General features: G+C 41.1%; 1 protein-coding gene across 15 annotated transcripts in view; it reads left to right on the forward strand.

Annotated features, from left to right (window-relative positions):
• ASB3 (ankyrin repeat and SOCS box containing 3) overlaps nucleotides 1–18,302 on the forward strand; it is a 120,532-nt gene that overhangs the window by 53,145 nt on the left and 49,085 nt on the right. For 11 of the 15 annotated variants that reach the window (XM_063788799.1, XM_024354089.3, XM_063788800.1 and 8 more), the window contains 2 exon segments: nucleotides 7,533–7,645; nucleotides 8,258–8,393. The exons of the other annotated variants lie outside the window; for them this stretch is intronic. In XM_063788799.1, the coding sequence (XP_063644869.1) occupies nucleotides 7,533–7,645; nucleotides 8,258–8,393 (249 nt within the window). 15 annotated transcript variants of the gene reach the window in all.

Genomic DNA, 18,302 nt, shown 5'->3' on the forward strand with positions numbered 1-18,302 from the left:
GTTTTTGGTTTTTTTTTTCCAACTATTAAGACAATACCCATAGCACCTTTGGGTATTTTGATTGGGCTCACATTGAATCGTTAGATTGTTTTGGGGAGAATTGATATTTTTAAAATAGTGAATCTTTATATCTATGAACATGGTGTATTCTACTTTTTTTTTTTTTTTTTAGATCTTTGCTTTTCTCAGTAGTATTTTGTAGTTTACAGTTTAGAGGTTTTGCATGTTTTATTAAATTTATGCCTCCAGGTCTGTGTTAGGCATGTTGATTTTAAGGGGCTGATAGAATGTCTGGATGGAAATACTTGGCAGATATTTGGAAATTTGGTTCTGGACCATGAGGGAAAGTTCAGTTAGGAGCAATCATTCGCCTAGAGATGAATTTGCTCAGTAACGTTTCAGAATTGAACAAATTCACTAACAGAGAACACGTATAGGCCGGGCGTGTTGGCTCATGTCTGTAATCCCAGCACTTTGGGAGGCCGAGGCAGGCTAGTCACTGGAGGTCAGGAGTTTGAGACCAGCCTAGCTAACGTGGTGAAACACCATCTCTACTAAAAGTACAAAAATTATCTGGGCATGGAGGTGTACGTCTATAATCCTAGCTACTAGGGAGGCTGAGGCAGGAGATTCGCTTCAACCTGGGAGGTGGAGGTTGTAGTGAGCCAAGATCGCACCACTGCACTCCAGCCTGGGCAACAGAGCAAGACTCCATCTCAAAAAAAAAAAAAAAAAACATGTATAAAGTAAAGGAATAAAAAAATAAATAGAGATTGAAGACAGAATCCTGGTGAGTCATCACATTTCTGAAATAGTAGGATAGAACAAGTAAACTAAGAAGAATGAGTTGTTAGAGAAAGTTGTAACACCACAACAGTGCTGTTGACATGGAGAAAAAAGTTTATGTTAGAGAAATATGGGGAATTTAATGCCAGAGGCAGTAGGAACTGAATAGGAGGTTCAAGGCTGAGAAAAGGCCATTGAATTTGATGATGATTTTCAAGGGAATAGCTTTACATGAATTATGGCAGTAGAATTTGCATGATAGTTATTGATTAAGTGATTAAAAGGTCCATGGAGGCAGGTATTTTTGTCTCTTGTTCACTTCTGTGTCTCTAGTACCTGTAATATTACCTGGTACATAATAGGCACTAAGTAGACATTTGTCGAATGAATGAATGAGTGATTTGTGGGAAAATGGGATCATTGAATGTAGACTGAAGAAGAGTAGTCTTTGGGGGTAGTTCAGTGGTAAAAAAAGAAAGTGAGAGAAAACAGTAGATTGGAAGATATTTTGTTTGTTTGTTTTATTTTTAGGGAAAGGAAAACCTAAACTAGTCTGCAGGTTGAACAGTGGAGCCCAGTAGAGAAGGAATGATGAGAAAAAACTGGAGAAGAGACAATATGAGGAACAAACTGCAAAGTGGAGTGTTGGGAACAGGCCCCCCAAAATCTGGCCATAAACTGGCCCGAAAACTGGCCATAAACAAAATCTCTGCAGCACTGTGACGTGTTTGTGATGGCCATAACGCCCACGCTGGAAGGATGTGGGTTTACCGAAATGAGGGCAAGGGACACCTGGCCCACCCAGGGCGGAAAACTGCTTAAAGGTGTTCTTAAACCACAAACAATAACGTGACCGATCTGTGCCTTAAGGACATGCTCCTGCTGCAGATAACTAGCCAAACCCATCCCTTTATTTCTGCCCATCCCTTTGTTTCCCATAAGGAATACTTTTAGTTAATCTATAATCTGTAGAAACGGTGCTTATCACTGGCTTGATCTTAATAAATACGTGGGTAAATCTCTGTTCAAGGCTCTCAGCTCCAAAGGGTGTGAGACCCCTGATTTCCCACTCCACACCTCTGTATTTCTCTGTGTGTGTCTTTAATTCCTCTAGCACCGCTGGGTTAGGGTCTCCCCAACCGAGCTGGTCTCGGCAGTGGAGGAGGTGGGAGGCCAAGGTGGGCGGATTATATGAGGTCAGGAGTTCAAGACCAGCCTGGCCAAAATGGAGAAACCCTGTCTCTACTAAAAATACAAAAATTAGGTGGGTGTGGTGTCACATGCTGGTAGTCCCAGCTACTCGGGAGGCTGAGGCAGGAGAACCACTTGAACCCAGGAGACAGAGGTTGCTGTGAGCCGAAATAGTGCTACTGTACTCTAGCTTGGGCAACAGAGTGAGAATCCATCTTAAAAAAAAAAAAAGGAAGTGGAGAAGGTATGGAATTGAGGGAAAGGACACAGATGAAACTCTAAAAAGGAGGAAGCCTGCTTCTTCTCATGAGATACGGAAAAAATAATAAGTAAATCAAGTTTCTACACAGAATATAATGTAAAATATCATTGTGCAGTTCATTCCTGTTAGCAACATTGTTTCAATTGGATAGAGTTAATTTGCTGTTGCTGACATGTATCATTCTCTCTACATCTAGATAGCTCTCAAGGCAGAAGCACTCTTTTATACTTTGATATCCTTCTCTATCCTTCCCCTTTCATCTGTATTCCCACTATCTCCATGGAATTCACAGGTACTCAATGTTTATAGATACTTGAGTGGTTGACTCTGTTCTTAGAAAAGACTGTGAAGTCTGTTTTATTTGCTAGGTAGTTTCTAAACATGCTCTTATACTTGGTTTTCTCAGTAGGCTTGAGAAAGTATGTCTGTATAAAGTAATGACTGCCTTTTTGGAAGCAAACCATTCAGCACAGTTATGGGTCTCCTCTTCAGCCCATCCAATTTGATATTTCCATTTTAATAGATAAAGTGAATGCTCCTCTTCCAAAGCGGAGGCTTTGGTAGTAAATCTGAGCTCTAAATACACTTTTCTAAACCACGATTTCTCAATTAGTAACTATTAAATTTGCTTTATTTTGAAATAATTAACAAGGGCTGTGAAAATAATATTTTTCTGCTCATGTGTAAGTTTTACTTTTGTCATTGGGAAATGTTTTTAATAGTTGCAGATAGCAGATTTCTTAATATATTTATGATATTAAAAGTGAAAATATAACTTGCATCATAAGGTTAAAAAAATGAAAATTTTTCTGTCATCTATATTGTATTTAATAATCAAAACACATTTTTTGACTTTAATTTTTATAAGGTCAGCCTAACTTGTGGAAAACAAACTTACCTTCACTCTCCTTCATATATCACTGTTGACAACCTGATAATCTTCAAGTCATGGACTGGCTATAGAATGATTTTTGCTAACAATCACTGATAATGATGTATGAATTTGATATGAAACAGATTTTTTTCCTTTTATGACCTCCACCCAAAATTATTACTATTATTTTCAGGCTTTTTTTAAATATGGTAATTTCATTTGTAATTTCTTTATTTTGCTTTTTTAAATTTTCAGTTATTTTTTTAAAGCTGTTGTGGGGCCAGGTGCAGTGGCTTATGCCTATAATCCCAGCACTTTGGGAGGCTGAGGCGGAGGTGGATCACCTGAGGCCAGGAGTTGGAGACCAGCTTGGCCAACATGGTGAAACCTTGTCTCTACTAAAAATACAAAAATTAGCCAGACATGGTGGTGCACACCTGTAATTCCAGCTACTCGGGAGGTTGAGGCAGAAGAATCGCATGAAACCCAGGACAGGGAGGTTGCAGTAAGCTGAGTTTGCGCCACTGCACTCCAGCCTGGGTGACAGAGTGAGACTCCATCTCAAAATAAAACAAACTGTTGTGGGGGCCAAGTGTGATGGCTCACGCCTGTAATCCCAGCACTTTGGGAGGCCGAGGCTGGTGGATCACCTGAGGTCAGGAGTTCAGGACCACCCTGGCCAACATGGTGAGACGCTATCTCTACAAAAATACCAAAAAGTAGCCGAGCATGATTGCGGGTGCCTATAATCCCAGCTACTTGGGAGGCTGAGGCAGGAGAATTGCTTGAACCTGGGAGGCAGAGGTTGTAGTGAACTGAGATCGCGCCATTGCATTCCAGCCTGGGCGACAGAGCGAGGCTTGTCTCAAAAAAAGGAAAAAAGAAACTGTCGTGGATACTGTCAGTGTATATATTTATGCGGTACCTGAGAGCCACCCCAAATTAGATTGACTTTAGATCGTTTATACAAAAATAGCTTGAAGAACTGTTTTTTCCATGGTAAATGCTTTTGAATATTAACTTAGTTATGTTAGATTCCTACCTCAGTGGTACTGTCACAGCCATTGGTTACATTTCTGAAACCCTTCAGAGTAAGAGTTTTGGTTTTTTGTTTTGTTTTGTTTTGTTTTTTGAGATGGAGTCTTGCTCTGTCGCCCAGGCTGGAGTGCAGTGCAGCAACCCAGGTGGAGTGCAGTGCAACCTCCACCTCCCAGGTTTAAGCGATTCTCCTGCCTCAGCCTCTCAAGTAGCTAGGATTACAGGTGCGTGCCACCATGCCCAGCTAATTTTTTGTATTTTTAGTAGAGATGGGGTTTCACCATATTAGCCAGGATGGTCTCGATATCCTGAACTCGTGGTCCACCCGCCTTAGCCTCCCAAAGTGCTGGGATTACAGGCGGGAGCCACCACACTCGGCGGAGAATTTTTTATTAAAGAACTTCTGAGTGTCTTATAGGGGAAATAAGCTTTGGTATAAATTCAATATATAAAACTAGTAGAATATCAATGGCATGTTACTTGTCTTCAGTAATAAGCACACTTATCATTTCTTGTTTTACACTTTTAAGGATTTTTATATTCCCATTGTTTCATGTGTATTAGTGTTTTCTAATGTGATTCATTATCCAAATGTGCCTTTCTAATTTTGTGACTGAGAAATGTTGATTCCCACTTCCTGCCTCCTACTATAGTAGGAGATACAGAATAACTGTATGATTGAAATGAAAAAATCTTATTCTTCAAATCTTTTTTCTTACTAATCAAAACCACGATGAGATACCATCTCACAGCAGTAAGAATGGCTGGTATTAAAAAGTAAAAAAATAACAGGTGCTAGCAAGGTTGAGGAGAAAAAGGAACATGTATACACAGTTGATGGGAGTGTACATTAATTCAACCATTGTGGAAAGCGGTATGGTGATTCCTCAGAGAGCTAAACACAACTGCCATTTGACCCAGCAATCCCGTTACTGGGTATATACCCAGAGGAATAGAAATCATTCTACTGTAAAGATGGATGCACACGTATGTTCCTTGCAGCACCATTCACAATCACCAAGACATGAAATCAACTTAAATCTTCTTTCTTACATCCAAGCACGTTAGCCAGACCTTCTTATACATGTCTTACCTTCCTTTCTTATAAATACTACAATTTCTCAATTTTAAGTTTCTGAACTTAAAATTTAAAGAAGTCACTCAGTAGCCTCACACCTAACAACATTCACAGTATACCTAATTTGCTAATGGTGTGTGTGTGTGTTTGTACTTATTTTATAAAGCACTTTGTAATTCTTTTCTGGCATTCTGTTTTTCATTAACTTCGTGCTTAAATTCCTCCATAATTAGTGCCACCTTCATAGCAAAGTTTTGTGCAAAATAATCTGCATCTCTTTAACAACATTTTTTATTTTTTCTGGAATCCACTTTTAGTTCACATAAGTAAGAACGTTTACATTTTCATTGATGGATATAAGAACATTTTGACAATGCTTATGATTTATAGTGGTAAAAAAAATCTGAGATGAAGAAGTTGCTTTTTCATTTTGTCAGTTACTCTTTATTTGTGATCAAATGTAGTAATAGCAAACCTTTCAGTCCTTTTGAGATTGCTTTTCCAGACTGGTACTGTTGATTCTGAATTGTCCACCTTATATCCTCCCAGTTTCATTTTAACAAACTAGAGCTAGGCTGTTTCCATTTTCAGAGAGAATAAACGTTTGCTTCTTGGTTCCAGTTCCTCTGTGTCTTTTAACATGCTATTGAAAATCATTTTGCCCCCCTCCCGGCCAGCCGCCCCATGAGGGAGGTGGGGGGGTCAGCCCCCCGCCCGGCCAGCCGCCCCGTCCGGGAGGGAGGTGGGGGGATCAGCCCCCCGCCTGGCCAGCCGCCCCGTCCGGGAGGGAGGTGGGGGGATCAGCCCCCTGCCCGGCCAGCCGCCCTGTCCAGGAGGTGGGGGGGGCGCCTCTGCCCGGCCGCCCCTACTGGGAAGTGAGGAGCCCCTCTGCCCGGCCAGCCGCTCTGTCTGGGAGGGAGGTGGGGGGGTTAGCCCCCCGCCTGGCCAGCCGCCCCATCCGGGAGGTGAGGGGCACCTCTGCCCGGCCGCCCCTTCTGGGAAGTGAGGAGCCCCTCTGCCCGGCCAGCCGCCCCGTCCGGGAGGGAGGTGGGGGGGTCAGCCCCCCGCCCGGCCAGCCGCCCCGTCCGGGAGGGAGGTGGGGGGGTCAGCCCCCCGCCCGGCCAGCCGCCCCGTCCGGGAGGGAGGTGGGGGGGGTCAGCCCCCCGCCCGGCCAGCCGCCCCGTCCGGGAGGGAGGGGGGGGGGTCAGCCCCCCGCCCGGCCAGCCGCCCCGTCCGGGAGGGAGGTGGGGGGGTCAGCCCCCCGCCCGGCCAGCCGCCCCGTCCGGGAGGGAGGTGGGGGGGTCAGCCCCCCGCCCGGCCAGCCGCCCCGTCCGGGAGGGAGGTGGGGGGGTCAGCCCCCCGCCCGGCCAGCCGCCCTGTCCGGGAGGTGAGGGGCGCCTCTGCCCGGCCGCCCCTACTGGGAAGTGAGGAGCCCCTCTGCCCGGCCAGCCGCCCTGTCCGGGAGGGAGGTGGGGGGTCAGCCCCCCGCCCGGCCAGCCGCCCCGTCCGGGAGGTCAGGGGCGCTTCTGCCCGGCCGCCCCTACTGGGAAGTGAGGAGCTCCTCTGCCCGGCCACCACCCCATCTGGGAGGTGTACTCAACAGCTCATTGAGAACGGGCCATGAAGACAATGGCAGTTTTGTGGAATAGAAAGGGGGGAAAGGTGGGGAAAAGATTGAGAAATCGGATGGTTGCTGTGTCTGTGTAGAAAGAGGTAGACATGGGAGACTTTTCATTTTGTTCTGTACTAAGAAAAATTCTTCTGCCTTGGGATCCTGTTGATCTGTGACCTTACCCCCAACCCTGTGCTCTCTGAAACATGTGCTGTATCCACTCAGGGTTGAATGGATTAAGGGCGGTGCAAGATGTGCTTTGTTAAACAGATGCTTGAAGGCAGCATGTTCGTTAAGAGTCATCACCACTCCTTAATCTCAAGTACCCAGGGACACAAACACTGCGGAAGGCCGCAGGGTCCTCTGCCTAGGAAAACCAGAGAACTTTGTTCACTTGTTTATCTGCTGACCTTCCCTCCACTATTGTCCTGTGACCCTGCCAAATCCCCCTCTGCGAGAAACACCCAAGAATGATCAATAAAAAAGAAAAAAAAAAAATCATTTTGCATGTGTTCAGAAACAATTAGATATATGTTAATGGATTTGGGCTAAGACAATTGTGATAAATGTTTAGGAATAATCAGAGCATTGTGGTTCTGAGGTGAGTAAGTGATGAGAACATCACCAAGGTGTCCAGTCCTACAAACATGCCTTTTTGCTGACATTAATTTTTCTAACTGCTGTATTACAGCTGTTGAAAATGGACAGATAGATGTGTTAAGGCTGTTGCTTCAACACGGAGCAAATGTTAATGGATCCCATTCTATGTGTGGATGGAACTCCTTGCACCAGGCTTCTTTTCAGGTAACCTCTGAATTTATTATTTCATTTCCATGTAAATTGTGTGTTTTACCCTCTTAAAATGACAGTCCTCTGCAGTTTTTGCTTTCTGCTTGCCTGTGATTTATGATGGTTAGTGCAGTACAGAAAAGGCAGTCTAAATGCTAATGATGATTCTGAATAAGCCAACTTCTGTAGTAGCTGTGGAAGCTTTGGGCCATAGGGATTATCTACATTTTAAAAATGTAGATGGCATATTTAAGAAACCATCAGTTATTTGAGATATAAATTGATAAAGAGCAATGGGTTATTTTATTTATAATAATGTGTTTAGAAATTGTGATGGCTCCTTAGTGCTTTGGTTAGCAAGCTAATTTTTCAGGATTCTATAAGGTTTATAATTCCTAGAGATCAGTGTTTCATGTTTACATTTATTGGGTTAACTAGAAATATAGGATAATCTGATCGTTTGGCCAATTTCTTTCCAACTAATACAGCAGTATACTGTTTTGTTTTTTCCTTCAAGTTATCCTTTAGTGAGAGGATAAAAAAGAAAAAAAAAAACACAGTAAGAAGAAAGATACCTTCTATTTTCTTTGTTTTTTTTCATATTTAAAATGTGAATCTGTGCTTTAGGAAAATGCTGAGATCATAAAATTGCTTCTTAGAAAAGGAGCAAACAAGGAATGCCAGGATGACTTTGGAATCACACCTTTATTTGTGGCTGCTCAGTATGGCAAGCTAGAAAGCTTGAGCATACTTATTTCATCGGGTAAGATTATCCATTAGCCTTTGTACTGTTAAGATCATGAGCTTTAAACTATATTTCCTAGAGGAATAATTCTTGACTCAAATATAAATCAGGTTGTGAAATTTATGGTTTTATGTAAGTGGTAAATAAGAGTAAATACAAATTGATTTATAAACCTGGTTATTAAGTATCTATTACTAACAATGCAGTGCACAGCTACTAATTTATCTGAGTAGGAACATAATGATCTATCACTAAAGCAGGTTTATTGGCAAGTTGAATGATGGGGCTGTCCTTTCCTGTAGGGACTTGAGCAGTTTCAACTTTCTAGGGTGTAAGACTAGTTTAGGCTTAATTACCTTATTAGATGGCTATTTTGTGTATTAAGGCTTTGAGGGGTATGTTAATTTTGTGATTAGGTAAATAGGTTTATTTCAAAGCAGGTTTACACTTTGTTATGTTAATAGTAACATAACCTGCTAAAGGTTTCTCTGTGACAACCCTTCCACATTCAGCATTGCCAGGGAAGTTGGTGTGTTCAGGTGGCATTCTTACTCTAAGTGACAGTTTTGTGACCAGAAATGTTTATTGTACAGGGGCTTTTAAATCTCTCCCAAACACCAGATATGCTCTTCACAGTGCTAACTTGATGAAGCGTGAATCACAGTAGGCTAGGCAATTAAAAAAAAATATCTAGGCTTTTTTTGGCCAGGCACGGTTGCTCATGCCTGTAATCCCAGCACTTTGGGAGGCCAAGGTGGGCAGATCACTTGAGATCAGGAGTTTGAGACCAGCCTGGCCAACATGGCGAAACCCCATCTCTACTGAAAATACAAAAATTAGCTGGGCATGGTGGCATGCGCCTGTAATCCCAACTACTAGGGAAGCTGAGACATGAGAATTGCTTGAACCTGGGAGGCAGAGGTTGCAGTGAGCTGAGATCGCACCACTGCACTCCAGCCTGGGCAACAGAGGGAGACTCTGTCTCCAAAAAAAGAAAGAAAGAAAGAAAGAAAGAAAGAAAACCCAGGCTTTTTATAAACTTCCTTTAAATAGAAAATAGATCATACAAAGTTTGTTTGTTTGCTTGTTTATTGATTGATTGAGGCCAGGCCTTGCTCCATCACCCAGGCTAGAGTATAGTGGTATGATCACAGCTCATTGTAACCTTAAACTCCTGACCTCCAGCGATTTTCCCCCTTTAGCCTACCAAATAGCTGCGATTACAGGTGCATTTCACCATGCCCAGCTAATTAAAAAACCTTTTTTTTTTTTAAGACATGTGGTCTCAATCTCCCAACCTCAAGTGATCCTCCTGCCTCAGCCTCCCAAAGTGCTGGGATTACACTGTAAGCCGCTGTGCCTGCCCAATAATCCAGTTTATTTAAACAGCAGGGCACATCTTTTCTTATTTTTGCTTTCTTTTAGAAACCTTCAAACACTTAAGTCAGAGTAGGAAGTAAAAGAAACAAACATTCATTAAGTGCCAATTGAAGGCATCTGTTATAAATAATGAGTTTGTAAATCTTACAGTTAAGAGGAATCCCCAAAATTATCTGTTCAAACATAATCGTTTTTAGATTAAGAGTCCAGACCGTGAATGTTTAAGTGCCTTGTCAAAGATCTAGACTCGTTTCCTGGCAGAATCAGGGCTTGGACCCAGGCCTTCTGACTTCTGATCTTCCTTCTACTACATCATACCTTCCGGAGGACTATCCTAATTCAGTTAATGACTTGCAGTCCCATAAGTTTCAATTATTAGTGTTTAGCCCGGGTCGGTAGCTCATGTCTAATCCCAGTGCTTTGGGAGGCCTGAGGTCAGGAGCTTGAGACCAGCCCAGCCAACATGGTGAAACCCTGTCTCTACTGAAAATACAAAAATTAGCCCGGTGTGGTGGCACGCACCTGTCCCAGCTACTGGGGAGGCTGAGGCAGGAGAATCTCTTGAACCCATGAGGCAGAGGTTGTAGTGAGCTAAGATCGCACCACCGCACTCCAGTCTGGGCAACAAGAGTGAGACTCTGTCTCAAAAACAAAACAAAACAAAACTATATATATATATGTGTGTATATATATGTGTGTGTATATATGTGTGTATATATATGTGTATATATATGTGTGTGTATATATATATGTGTGTGTGTATATATATATATGTTCAATTAATATTTAGATTAAATAGGCCAGGTGCAGTGCCTCATGCCTGTAATCCCAACACTTTGGGAGGCCAAGGTGGGTGGATTGCCTGAGCTCAGGAGTTTGCAACCAGCCTGGACAACATGGTGAAACCCCGTCTCTATTAAAATACAAAAAATTAGCCAGGCGTAGTGGTGTGCGCCTGTAGTCCCAGCTACTCAGGAGGCTGAGGCAGGAGAATTGCTTAAACCCAGGAGGTAGAGGTTGCAGTGAGCCTAGATCGCGCCTCTGCACTCCAGCCTGGGTGACAGAGTGGGACTCTGTCTCCCAAAAAAAAAAAAAAAAAAAAATTAGATTAAATAGATTAAACTGCACCTTAATGTCTCTCCTCATGTCAGGTGTGTTTTCTTGTCGCCTGGAGCTCTGAGCTCCTGTTTTGGTTTGCTTTGTTCTTTTTATTTCTTCTCTCTGAATTGTTTTGAATAATCAGTTGAAAAGGTATGTAGATCATGTAGCTATACATGTTTCCAACCCCTATTACTTTCATTTCAGTGAGTTGTCTGTAATTTTTCCAACTTTTTCACCAGTAGTCTTTAAAGAAATTGGTTCCTTATTCTTTCTGATACTTTGAAATTGTCACTCAAAATAACGCATTAAAAAAAAAGTTAAGGTTTCTTTCTTGACTTAGTCTCTTTTCAGTTATAGTGTTTACTTCTTTCTGAAACTGACAGTGGGTGAAACATCTACCTCATAGAAGTCATGAAGTTTCTAGTTTCTATCATTTGGAATTTCTGAAGGATCTATAGACTCTTTAATTTACCATTTGTGTTCTGTGTAGTTTTTGCGTACATAAAACTTTGGTTTATTCAAGGTGCATTTATGGAATATTCTTTTAAATAGAAGACAGCCTTTTCCGTCTTGATGATGATCTTTCCACCAAAATGTATTCTAGAAATTTTAAAAACTCTCATGGTCATGTAACGACATCATATGTGGCATATTTAATACATTATTTGCCAACAAGAAAAGTTTGGAGATGACTGCTATTTTCAAAATCTTCACAAAAAGTGAGGTTAGCTTTTAAAAATCTTTATACAATGGCACATACATAATTTAATTAGATTTGTGATTTTATTTTATTTTTTATAATTTCAACTTTTATTTCAGATTCAGAGGGTATGCATGCAGGTTTGTTACATAGGTGTATTGCATGATGCTGAGGTTTGGGATATGAATGACCTCATCACTTAGACAGTGGGCATAGTACTCAACAGTTCGCTTTTCAGCCCTTGCCCTGTTCCCTGCCTCCACTCTCTATTAGTCCCCAGTATCTGTTGTTGCTATCTTTATGTCCTTGAGTACCTAGTGTTTAGCCTCCACTTATAAGTAAGAACATGCAGTATTTGGTTTTCGTTAATTTGTTAATTCACTTAGAATAATGGCCTCCAGCTGCATCCATGTTGCAGAAAGGACATGATTTTATTCTTTTCTATGGCTGCGTAGTATTCCATGGTGTACATCTACTGTGTTTTCTTTATCCGATCCACCAGGTATCCATTGATGGGCACCTAGGTTGATTCCATGTCTTTGCTATTGTGAATGGTGCTGTGATGAACATGCAAGTGCATGTATATTTTTGTTGAATGATTTATTTTCTTTTGGATATATACCCAGTGATGGAATTGCTGGGTTGAATGGTAGTTTTAAGTTCTTTGAGAAATTTCCAAACTGCTTTCCACTGTGGCTGAACTAATTTACATTCCCACCAACAATGTATAAGCGTTCCCCTTTGTCTACAACCTCTCTAGCATCTGTTGTTTTTTGACTTTTTAGTAATAGCCTTTCTGAGTGGTATAAGATTATATCTCATTGTGGTTTTGATTTGCATTTCTGTGGTGATTGGTGATGTTGAGCAATTCTTCATGTGTTTGTTGGCTGCTTGTATGTCTTCTTTTGAGAAGTATCTTTTCATGTCTTTTGCCCAATTTTTTTTTTTTTTTTGAAATGGAGTCTTGCTATGTCGCCCAGGATAGCGTACAGTGGCACTATCTCTGCTCACTGCAACCTCTGCCTCCTGGGTTCAAGCGATTCTCCTGCCTCAGCCTCCCAAGTAGCTGGGACTACAGGCGCGTGCCACCATGCCTGGCTAATTTTTTGTATTTTTAGTAGAGATGGGGTTTTCACCGTGTTAGCCAGGATGGTCTTGATCTCCTCACCTCGTGATCCACCCGCCTTGGCCTCCAAAGTGCTGAGATTACAGGCGTGAGCCAATGTGCCCAGTCCTTTTGCCCAATTCTTAATGGGGTTGTTTTTTGCTTGTTGAATTGTTTAAGTTCCTTATAGATTCTAGATATTGGACAAAGTTAAGATAAAGACCTTTGTCTAATATCCAGAATCTATAAAGATACCTAGTTAGCAAATATTTTCTCCTATTCTGTGGGTTGTCTGTGGATTCTTCTGTTTTACAGAAGCTAAAGAGCTTAATTAATCTAAAGAGATTAATTAGGTCCCACTTACCAATTTTTGTTTTTGTTGCAATTGCTTTTGAGAACTTAGTCATAAATTCTTTCTCAGGGCCGATGTCCAGAACAGTGTTTTCTCATTTTTTTTTCTAACTAGGATTTTTATAGTTTGAGGTCTTACATTTAAACTTTTAATCCATCTTGAGTTGATTTTTGTATATGGTGAAAGATAGGGTTCCAGTTTCATTCTTCTACATGTAGCTAGCCAGCTATACTAGCACCGTTTATTGAATAAGGAGTCTCTAACTCATTGCTTATTTTTGTCAACTTTGTCAAAGATCAGATGGCTGTAGGTGCATGGCTGTATTTCTGGATTCTCTATTCTATTCCATTGGTCTTTGTGTCTGTTTTTGTACCAGGACCATGCTGTTTTGGTTACTGTAGCCTTAAAGTATAGTTTGAAATTGGGTAATGTGATACCTCCAGCTTTATTCTTTTTGCCTGGTATTGCTTTGGCTATTTGTGCCCTTTTTTGGTTCCATATGAATTTAAGAAATTTTTTTTCTAATTCTGTAAAAAATGGTGTCGGTAGTTTGATAGGAATAGCGTTGAAGCATAAAAATGACACTTCAGGGACTCAGGGAAAGGATGGGAAGGGGGTGAGGGATAAAAGATCACAAATTGGGTGCAGTGTATACTGCTTGGGTGATGAGTGCACCAGAATCTCACAAATCACCACTAAAGAACTTTCTCATGTAACCAAACACTACCTGTTCCCCAATAACTTATGAAAATCAAAAACAAAAAACTCTGACATTTAACAGGGGAAAAAATAAAAAAAGGAATAGTGTTGAATCTATAGATTGCTTTGGGCAGTATCGGTATTTTTAAAAATGATATTGATTTTTGCAATCCGTGAGCAGTGTTTTCCATTTGTTTGTGTCATCTCTGATTTTTTTTCAGTGGTATTTTGTAGTTCTCCTTGTAGAGATCTTTCACCTCCTTGGTAAGATGTATTCCCAGGTTTAAAATTTTTTTTTGGTGGCTGTTATAAATGGAGTTGTGTTCTTGATTTGGCTGTCAGCTTGAACATTGTTGATGTATAGAAATGCTGCTGATTTTATACATTGATTTAGTAACCTGAAATTTTACTGAAGTTGTTTATCAGCTTCAGGAGCCTTTTTGTGGAGTCTTCAGGGTTTTCTTGGTATAGAATCATATTGTCAGAGAAGAGAGATTGTTTGACTTCTTCTTTTCCTATTTGGATGCCTTTTATTTCTTTTTCTTGCCTGATTGTTCTGGCAAGGACTTTCAGTACTATGTTGAATAGGAGTGGTAAGAGTGGGTATCCTTGTCTTCTTCCATTTCTCTAGGAGAATGCTTCCAGCTTTTGCCTGTTCAGTATGATGTTGGCTGTGGGTTGGTCATAGATGATTCTTATTAAGATACATTCCTTCAGTGCCTAGTTTGTTGAGGGTTTTGTTTTGTTTTGTTTGTTTTGTTTTTATCATGAAGGGATGTTGGGTTTTATGAAGGCTTTTCTCACATCTGTTGAGATGATCATATAGTTTTGGTTTTTAATTTTCTTTACGTGGTGAATCCCAATTATTCATTTGCATATATGGAACCAACCTTGTTTGTCAACAATGAAGCCTACTTGATCATGATGCATTAACTTTTTGATGTGTTGCTGGATTTAATTTGCTAATATTTTGTTGAGGATTTTTGTATCTATGTTCGTCAGCACTATTGGCCTGTACTTTTCTTTCTTCATTGTATCTTTGCCAGATTTTGGTATTAGGGTGATGCTGGCTTTGTAGAACAAGTTAGGGAGGAGTCTCTCCTCCTTGATTTTTGGGAATGGTTTCAGTAGAATTGGTACTGGTTTTTCTTTGTATGTCTGGTAGAATTCAGCTGTGAATTCATGTGGTCCAGGACTTTTGGTTGGTAGGTTTTTTTTTTTATTATGGATTCAATTTTGGAACTTGATATTGGTCTATTTCAATTTCTTTGTGATTCAGTCTTGAGAGATTGTGTGATTTATCCATTTCCTCTAGATTTTCTCATTTGCGTGCAGTGAGGTGTGCATAATAGTCTCAGAGGATCTTGTGTATTTTTGTAGAATCTATTGTAATGTCAACTTTGTTGTTTCAGATTGTGCTTATTTGGACCTTCGCTCTTTTTTTTATCTAGCTAGCAGTCTATCAATTTTGTTTTTCCTTTCAAAGAACCAACTTTTGGTTTCATTGATCCTTTGTATGGAGTTTTGGGTCTCAATTTCATTCAGTTCCACTCTGATTTTAATTATTTTTTTTCTTCTACTAGCTTTGGGGTTAGTTTGTTCTGTTTTTTCTTATTCCTCGAAGTGTGATATTGGATCATTAATTAGAGATCTTTCTTTCTGAGCTAGATGTTTAGCATTATAAACTTCTTAACACTTTTTGCTGCATTTTAATATGTTTTGTGTCTGTTTTTATTTATTTCAAAGAATTTTTTGATTTCTGCCATAATTTTATTGTTTACTTAAAAGTTATCCAAGAGCAAGTTTGTTTGTTTGTTTGTTTGATTTTGAGACAGATTCTCACTCTATCGCCAGGCTGGAGTGCAGTGGCACCATCTAGGCTCACTGCAACCTCCGCCTCCCAGGTTCAAGCAATTCTCCTGCCTCAGTCTCCTGAGTAGCTGGGACTATAGGCACACACCACTACGTCTGGCTAATTTTTTTTTTTTTTTTTTTTGTAGTTTAGTAGAGATGGGGTTTCACCACATTTCCAGGCTGGTCTGGAACTCTTGAGCTCAGGCAATTTGCCTGCCTTGGCCTCCCAAAATGCTAGGATTACAGACGTGAACCACTGTGCCCAGCCAAGAGCAAGTTAATTTCTATGTAATCGTGTGGTTTTGGAAGATCTTCTTGGTATTGATTTCTATTTTTATTCTACTGTGGTCTGAGAGTATGGTTGGTATTAATTCAGTTTATTTATTTATTTATTTATTTATTTATTTATATTTCTGGAGACAGGGTCTTGCTCTGTACCCAGACTGGAGTGCAGTGGCATGATCTTGGCTCACTGCAACCTCCCCCTCCTGGTTCAAGCAATTCTCCTGCCTCAGCCTCCTGAGTACCTGGGATTACAGGCGCGCACCCCTGTGGCCAGCTAATTTTTTTGTATTTTTAGTAGAGATGGGGTTTCATCGTGTTGGCCAATTTGGTCTCAAACTCCTGACCTTCAGGTGATCTGCCCATCTCAGCCTCACAAGTGAATCAGTTTTTTAAATTTATTGAGATGTGCTTTTTGGCCGAGCATGTGGTCTGTCTTGGAGTATGTTTTATGTGCTGTTGAGAAGAATATATATTCTGTGGTTGATGAGTGGAGTGTTCTTTAGATGTGTATTAGGTCCAATTGGTCAAATGTTGAATTTACACCCAGAATTTGTTTTTTAATTTTCTGCCTCAGTGATCTGTCTAATGCTGTCAATGGGATGTTGACATCTCCCAACATTATTGCTATCTCTATAGATCTCTAAGAGCTTGTTTTATGAAACTGGATGCTTCAATGTTGGGTGTGTGTATATTTAGGATAGTTAAGTCTTCTCATTGAATTGAACCCTTTATCATTATGTAATTACCTTCTTTGTCCTTTTGTACTGTTGTTGGTTTTTTTATATATAATTTTTTCTTGAATAGAAATGGGGTCTCACTGTGTTGCTGTGAACCCCAAATATCTGAGAGAGATCTCAGTCAATTTAGGAAGTTTATTTTGCCAACGTTAAGGGCATGTGCCTGTGACACAGCCTCAGGAGGTCCTGGCAACATATGCCCAAAGTGGTTGGGGCACAACTTGGTTTTATACATTTTATACATGAGACATCAATCAACATATATAAGATATACATTGGTTCTGTCTGGAAAAGCGGGACAACTCAAAGTGGGGAGAGTATGTCCAGGTCATAGGTAGGTAGGAGACAAATGGTTGCCTTTTTTTTTTTTTGAGTTTCTGATTAGCCTTTCCAAAGGAGGCACTCAGATATGCACTTATCCCAGTGAGCAGAGGGATGACTTTGAGTTTGAGTTCTGTCTGTCCTTCGTCCACAGGGAAATTCCTTGTGAGGGAGGTACGTAACTTTTTCTAATCTTAGTAGCTATTTTTAGGAATAGAATAGGAGGCAGGGTTGCGCTAAGCAGTTCCCAGCTTGACTTTTCCCTTTGGCTTAGTGATTGTGGGGGTCCCAAGATTTATTTTCCTTTCACATTGCCCTGGCTGGTCTTGAACTCCTGAGCTCAAGTGATCCTCCCCCCTTGTAAGAGTTAAAGAAAAAGGAAAGAAACACAAAAGATGGGTTGGCAGTTAAAGACAGGTTTACTTTAGATAAAACCTGAGAAGGGTTTCTGGCTGATTTCAATCAGGAGCACTTTCTCTTACGGGCTAAGTACATGAGTATATATTGGTTTTAGGGTGAGGGGGCTTATCACAAGCTTGGAATGTTTATGTGTGGGGGAGAGGTTTATGGTGAGGTTGGAATGTCTCTGGGTGAAGGGGGGATTATCTTGGGGCTGACGTCTTTCTAGAAGGAAGGGAGTTATCTCGGGGCTGGCATCTTCCCAGCCAGAGCAGGGCAGCTAGCATGTCTCTGGTTGCAGAGGAGTTTGGCATGTTCCTGGTCGGAGATGCTTTTTTTGTTTATGATCATGCTGATCTTAGCCATTTAGGCTGATGCGCTTTGGGTTTAGGAAGTTTTTGATTAAGGTGAATTGGAAAATAACAGTGCTTGTGCAAGATGGTGATACTCCTGCTCTGTCATACTTCGGCGTCTCAAAGCTCTGGGCTTATAGGCGTGAGCCACTGTGCCTGGCTCTGTTGTCTGATTTAAAGTCTGTTTTATCTGATATAAGAATAATGACCCCTGGTTGGGCATGGTGGCTCACGCCTGTAATCCCAGCACTTTGGGAGGCCGAGGTGGGTGGATCACGAGGTCAAGAGATCAAGATCATCCTGGCCAACATGGTGAAACCCCATCTCTATCTGCTAAAAATACAAAAATCAGCTGGGCGTGGTAGTGCATGCCTGTAGTCCCAGCTACTCGGGAGGCTGAGGCAGGAGAATTGCTTGAACCCAGGAGGCAGAGGTTGCAGTAAGCCGAGATCGCACCATTGCACTCCAGCCTGGCGACACAGCGAGACTCAGTCTCAAAAATAAAATAAAATAAAATAAAATAAAATAAAAAACTAGTGACCCCTGACCTTTTTTGTTTTCCATTTGCTTGATAGATCTTTTTTCAACCCTTTACTTTGAGCCTATGGGTGTTGTTACGTGTGAGACGTGTCTCTTGAAGG

The sequence above is a fragment of the Pan troglodytes genome, chromosome 12 (genome assembly GCF_028858775.2).
Source record: "Pan troglodytes isolate AG18354 chromosome 12, NHGRI_mPanTro3-v2.0_pri, whole genome shotgun sequence".
NCBI lineage: Eukaryota > Metazoa > Chordata > Mammalia > Primates > Hominidae > Pan > Pan troglodytes.